Source organism: Lipotes vexillifer, unplaced genomic scaffold (assembly GCF_000442215.2).
Source record: "Lipotes vexillifer unplaced genomic scaffold, Lipotes_vexillifer_v1.1 scaffold312, whole genome shotgun sequence".
In the NCBI taxonomy this organism is placed as follows: Eukaryota; Metazoa; Chordata; class Mammalia; order Artiodactyla; family Lipotidae; genus Lipotes; species Lipotes vexillifer.
In genome coordinates, this window is record NW_006789251.1 from 457415 (window position 1) to 464440 (window position 7026).

At 46.8% G+C, this 7026-nt stretch overlaps 1 protein-coding gene across 1 annotated transcript in view; it reads right to left on the reverse strand.

Annotated features, from left to right (window-relative positions):
* Positions 1–2856, reverse strand: part of ZNF462 (zinc finger protein 462) — a 109113-nt gene extending 106257 nt beyond the window's left edge. Inside the window, exons 1-2 of the mRNA XM_007462442.1 lie at positions 2634–2856; positions 5–1421 (exon numbers count right to left, since the gene is read on the reverse strand). Of these exons, the coding sequence (XP_007462504.1) occupies positions 5–1421; positions 2634–2856 (1640 nt within the window). The remainder of the gene's footprint in view (positions 1–4; positions 1422–2633) is intronic.
* Positions 2857–7026: the final 4170 nt, after the last annotated feature.

Here is a 7026-nt window from a genome sequence, read left to right on the forward strand (position 1 = left end):
GGGCGGCGGCGGGGGCGGCTGTTGCTGCTGCAGGGGCTCCAGCACGACCCCCGACTTTCTCCCATTGATGCTCGAGCTCTCGTAAGACACGACACCTTCGTGCAGCGGGGAAGCGATGCTTTCACTCTGGGAATTCACGGCATCCCAGTCTGACGTTGTACCCGTGTGACACTGTTTGTGAGCCCCAAGTTTTAACGAGCTCTTGCAAGTAAATGGACATTCATCACATTTGTAGACGGCTGTCTTTCCGGATAAGTGGATGTTTTCTATGTGACGGGAGATGCTACGTCGATGCATGGTGAGGAACGGACAAAAGGGGCACTGGAACCTGTTCATGAATCTTCTAAATGGGATCCCCTTGGTCTCCAATAATTTGTTGCCCTCTGAGCCCATCAGCTGCTCCGCGGACATGCCTGCTGTCTGATGATCCAGAGCAGTTAAGCCATTCTCACTGTCTATTTCATTTAACTCTTCGTCGGAACTAGAGTCATTCAGCATGCTGTTAGTCTCCAGATCGGCAGAATTGGTCATGTCAGTCATTCCGTAACGGGACCTCTCCGCCAAGTTGACGAGGCCAGAATTGTGAGGTGACTTCGGCTTCATCTGAGGGTAGGACATGGGCGAAAACTTGGAAGCGGAAGAAGAATTGGGTCTCATGATGGAGTTGCCGACGGAGCTCCTGAAGGTGGAGACGGCGGTGTTGGGTAGCTCCCGGCTGGCAGCATTCACAGACAGATAGGTGGAGTTAGAAGTGGGGCTGGGAGCGTTCTTGTTCTGCACATCGGGCAGATTAGCCCCCTCTTGCTGCTGCCTGAGACTGGACAGGATCTTGACCATACTGCGGTGTTTCTTCATCATGTGGTCACACCAGCGTTCCCGGCGGGGGGTCTGATAGCTGCACCACTCACAGCAAAAGTTGCCTCGAGACTTGGTCAGAGGCTTGACCATAGATTCTAGGATGCTGCGCTCCACGACCTCCGCCGGCAGTTCCTTGCAGGGGTCCTGCAGGGACACGGGTGGGACCACTGGGTCTGGCATCGGAGCAGGGGCAGGGGGAGGAGCAGTGGTCTCCTTCAAATTGTTTTTGTGATACATCTTCTGATGCTTAATTATTCTTGCCCTCCTCGGTGACTTGTATGTGCAAAACTGGCAAGAGAAGACCTTTCCGAATCCCTCATGCATCATGATATTATAATTTAAGGATCCTGGAACAGGAGGTCCCGCCGAACTCCCTTCAGCTTGAGCTCCGTGGACCTTCCTAGTGTGTTCAATGAGGAGGTTTTTTGACCTGAAGTAGCGTACGCAGAACTTGCATTGAAAAAACTTGTTTGTTGGTTTGGGATTAGAGGCAATATGCTGACCGTAATATCCTGGACTATGGCCATAGTAACTTCCGGTCCCCAATGCAGTTGCATTTTGACCTAAAGAGAAGGCATAAGGTAAGTGGGAAGAGAAAAGCAAAGCAAAAGCGAGTCAAGAGATTCAATCATGCAAATCCATTTTCTTCTCAATTATCCTTCATTAATAAACATCACATTCAAAAAGCCTAACATCTCAAGATGAGGCCCTGAAGAGTATTAACGAAGCGTTAACGAACATAAACACGTTGCTTCTCACGGACGGAAGGCAGTGCTCGGCTTCAGGTGCAAGAGTCTCCACGTCTCGATTCATGTGCCACAGAGCTATGAAAATGCAAGTTTCACAAACTGCAATATTCATTCTAGAACTTTCCAAGATACTACCCTGTGCTCCAAATTGAAAGGAAGCTAAGAAACAGAGGAAGCTGAAAGAACAATAACCTGGGCTACTCAAGGAGAGCAACGTGACGCCCAAACCACAAAAATGGCTCACAAATGGGAATTCCCTGGCGGTCCAGTGGTTAGGACTCAGCGTTTATCCACTGCCATGGCCCAGGTTCAATCCCTGGTCAGGGAACCTTTAAAGATCCCACAAGCCTTGCAGTGTGGCCAAAAACAAACAAACAAAAAAAGGCTCGCAAAGAGCAAGAAACTCTGTAGGAACCGTGCATGTCAAGAACCACGGCTACAGACTCCTCGGTAGTGTATGCAGCCTGTTGCCTGTACTGGTCGCCCTAAGGGACCTTGGAGACAGCCCTTTCCAGTGGACATTCATGACTGGCATCTTGTGCCCAGTCTAGGCTCCAGACAGGTGTGTGCAGTGCCTTTGAAAAGCCCCAGGGCACAGTGGCCAGGGTCCACGCTGGCCAAGTCATAAGGTCCATCCGCACCAGGCTGCAGAACAAGGAGCATGTGACTAAGGCCCTCCACAGGGCCAAGTTCAAGTTCCCGGGCCACCAGAAGAGCCACATCTCCAAGAAGTGGGCGTTTACTAAGTTTAATGCGGATGAATTTGAAAACAAGGTGGCAGAAAAACAGCTCATCCCGGATGGCTGTGAGGTCAAATATATCCCTAATCCTGGCCCTCTGGACAAATGGCGGACCCTACACTCATGAGAGCCTTGGCACCGTCCCCTCCTTACTCACGCCCACCAATAAGTCCTACGCTCCTGTGCCCCCCCACCAAAAAAAAACAAAAAAGAACCACGGCTACAGGCTCAAAATAGATGAGGGCAGTGAAATACATCAGATATGCTGAGCCTAGGACAGATTTACCTGATAAGTCCTCTGCAATCACAAATTCATCCTTTATAGACGAAAACTCCACCTCTGTCTGGTTACTGGCATTCATGGACCCAGATCGCGGCTCATTCGCGTTGTCTTCGGCAACATCCGTCGGCTGCAGAAATGCCGTGTGGACATCCTGGATATGCGCCTTGAGATCTTCATAAGACGGGGCTCTAAAGTCACAGCCATCGCACTGAAGCACCTCCATCATCTGGGTCTACCCTCTCACATTAGGAACCTGCGGTGGCAGAAGGCAGACGAAACACCTTAAGGCCTGCGCTCATCGCGTACCCCAAGCTGCTGGGGCTACAAGTCCATTAATGGAAGAAATTCCAATATCGGCCATTTCCTCTCACCGGACTTTGCCAGATGGAACACTGGCCAAAGAAAGGAAATCAGACATAATAGGGATGGTGTCCTTGACTTCATAACTTCAAAGAAGGGGGGCGGGAAACCAGGTAAACTTTTTCTAGCTTGATGTATCTGCAAGTGCCATGTGTCAGAGAAACCCCTAATACTTCAAAAGTTTTAGTAGTTTCTGAATTTGACTGAATTCAAATTTCTTGGTAGGTTAATACTGACTTTGATTCTGGCTGGGACCAGTTTTATTTCTGAACCAGAATCTTCTCACAAGTAAAGAGGTGGCCCATACAGAAGAAAGGACAAACTTCACTCTTCATTAGCTGTTTTAATACTATAAAACACTGATGTTTTACCACCCAATGGTGCAACAGTACTGCATCTCTGAGTGGCAGGAGGAGGAGCTTTTATTGTACCTTTTTATTCTTCTGCTCCCTTAACTGATATCGCGGTCCACCTCCTTCTTCCCTTCCTTAAACGTTTTTTTTTTTTTCTTTTTCACGAGCTAAATGGTTATTTGCTTTTTACTACCTACCAATTATAACCTAACAGCTTCTCCAATCTAATTAGGTCATAAAATATTTCTCGAGAGATTCTTGAACAACCAACGTTAGATGACAATCCAGTTTCTAGTTTCAGGTTGCACCTCGGTACCTCGATTTACACTAAGGCAACAGAAATGCACGTGGTTCTGGAAGACGGGCTTCTAAGGCAGGACTTTCTCTTTTTCTACCTCTCCCCTTTACAAATGTGGAGTGCATACTTGGCCATAACAAGCAGTGAGCCTGATTTAGAATAAAGTAAAACTTGCCCGGCTGCCTCTGTCCTGCTATTTACTGTGTGATTGAAAGATACAGAAAGCTTCACACGAACTCAACGGAGAGGCCCACCATGCAGAAGTTAAAAATGTATGAGAAGGCATACACCTTCCTATCTTAAGTTGAGACACCCAGTTATTATCTTAATGACTGAGTTACTTCACTGAGCTCATAGCAAACTCTACTGAGTCACTGTAATCTAGAACCAGATGTCCAAGAACAAAAGCCACAAGCCAAACCTTTCGATACTTTGATCGTACAGCAACTTTCTATACTTTTATTGTAAAAGATCAATGATTTCTGCACCTACCAATTAACCTAACAGCTTCTCCAATCTAATTAGGTCATAAAATATTTCTCGAGAGATTCTTGAACAACCAACGTTAGATGACAATCCAGTTTCTAGTTTCAGGTTGCACCTCGGTACCTCGATTTACACTAAGGCAACAGAAATGCACGTGGTTCTGGAAGACGGGCTTCTAAGGCAGGACTTTCTCTTTTTCTACCTCTCCCCTTTACAAATGTGGAGTGCATACTTGGCCATAACAAGCAGTGAGCCTGATTTAGAATAAAGTAAAACTTGCCCGGCTGCCTCTGTCCTGCTATTTACTGTGTGATTGAAAGATACAGAAAGCTTCACACGAACTCAACGGAGAGGCCCACCATGCAGAAGTTAAAAATGTATGAGAAGGCATACACCTTCCTATCTTAAGTTGAGACACCCAGTTATTATCTTAATGACTGAGTTACTTCACTGAGCTCATAGCAAACTCTACTGAGTCACTGTAATCTAGAACCAGATGTCCAAGAACAAAAGCCACAAGCCAAACCTTTCGATACTTTGATCGTACAGCAACTTTCTATACTTTTATTGTAAAAGATCAATGATTTCTGCAGGAAGAACAAAGTGGAGAAATCTGTCAATGCAGTGAAAGGAGCTATGGCAGGAGGATTTTCTCCGAAAGAATGCTCCTGTGAAAATAACTCCTGGCAAGTCCAGCTCTGGACAGCCTGAGCTTGCAGAGTGAGACACACAGAGATTTACCTTCTCCCCTTTCACCCAGCAATTTCTCCTTTTTTGCAATAAACCCTGAACTGTGCACCAGAGTTCCTGTCAGCTAACTCAGCCTCCATATTCCCAGCCACACCAGCTTTTCTGTCTCAGCACCAACCCAAATTGTGTGGAAGAGGTTGCTATCAGCTCTGGATCAAATTACAGCCGTCACCGAGGCCCCACCCCACTTCTCCTTTTCGCACAGCCCATGAGACCTGAACACAAATTTTTCCATAGTGCAGACGACTCCTGCATTTAGAACACTTCACAGCAAAAAGGCAGATCATCCAGTGTGCGCTCCCCATCCCCCCAGCTTAGTCCTTTCATCTCAGCCAAACAAGCCACAGCTCTGCTGAATGTGTTTATCACACTTTCAAGAGATAGGAGCTCCTGCGTCACTGGAGCTCTAAGTCTCACTAAGCTGCCCTAGTCCTCTGAGCTTTAAGAGCGGCCATTTTAGCTCAGAGCCTCCCTTCTGAGCACAACATGGCTTCTCTGGGATGGATGCTGCCAGGCTGCCAGGCAGAGGCAACAGGAGAGGAGCAGCCTGGGCCCCTCCTCTGCCCTCCTCCTCCCAACAAAGGAGGAACTGTTTTCACTCCTTCCCGAAAAAGCAGCACCTCTCTCCTCCTCAAATGTCATTCACCAGGATCTCCGAAGGTTCTTTTATCCCATGCCTGATGGGCTAGTTCGTTCATCCCAGCACAGCCCTGGTTACCGCAGGACGTTCCTGGACCAGACCCTGTTCTCCAGCTGCCTTTGGGGGTGGGCTGGAGGGGGGAACCTCCAGAATGCCTTGGCTTCTTGGGAGTCGTCCTTCCACACACAGAAGACATACCATCCGACTCTGCTTGCCAGATTCCAAAGTCTAATGACCTTTGTTAATCACCAGCCAGTCTGTCTGCATCAGCAGACCCTGCCAACAGGCACACCCTTCAACACAAAGGCTGTAGCTATTCCTTTTAAAAGAGGTTCTCTGAAAGCTCCATTGTGTAGCCGAGAGGAAAACAAAATCTCTTCCCTTCAAAACTTCAAGGCTTTAGAAATAATGCAACAAAAGGCTTTCTGCTGTGTGTCTTTTGGAAAGCTTGAGCCTAGTTCGCACAACATCCACCAAAAAAAGGACAGTTCTGCCCAAGGGAAGCAGGGCACCTTTGGCATTAAGTCATCCACCCTGAGATGAAATTCATCTCTCTGCACGGTTCTCTAATATCTTGGTGTCTTCCGAAGCTCTTAGCAAGGATTCAAACTTCGTTGGATGCAAACAAACCAACGGTCTCCTTGTTCTGCTACAAAGGAGATTAAAGGGTTAGGAGATCAGGAAAAAAAAAAAAACAAAAGCCACTGATTTGGAAAAAGAAGAGATGATGAAAGTGATTTCCTAATAGGTTCTAGCTTTAATGTTGTTGCAGACTCTACCTCAAAAATAGCACAGAGCCTTAGAAGAGGTTAATCTCCAGGCTGCTGAGAGAACCAGTGTCTGGTTACCACTGAATGGCCTTCAATTGGATGTCTGCACCGAGTCCTCAAATGAGGATGTAGCCTCCTCTGAAAGCCATTTTGTCTTTGTGCACACATTGCTCCTGGAGACGCTGACAGAAGAAAACAGAAATTGCCAGCATGGCCTAAACAATCAAAGACACAGAAACTTGATGTGTTTATGAGACTGAGGACGTACGTACACATGGGCAAAAAGTGAGAGGAGGGAGGCGGAGACGGAACAGGGGAGGAGACAGACAAAGAAAGCTGGACCTGAGGATGACCCATCCATCAACTCGAGGATGTTTTTGCAGCAGATGGTAATCCTCTGAGAAACCAACAACAAAGATGGGAACAAAGATGAGAAATACTCTCTTGCATATTTGACTGTTTCATCAACCAAGAAAGAACAGCAACCCTAAAAGGCTAAACCAGACACTGAGCTGCTACCAAATGATGATTTAAAGTTAAAAGCCTTGATCTCCTATCTATTTACTTTATTTAAAAATTCTACTGCGATCATGAGATTAGCAGTATTTTTTTTCCCCACTGACCAAATCAGCAAAATCAAAAGCAGAAGAGGAAGCTTCTGAACTAACTGAAAGAAATGCTATTTCAAAAGGTCATGAGATGAATCTACAAATCAAACAAGTGTGCCCCCCCCCCCCCC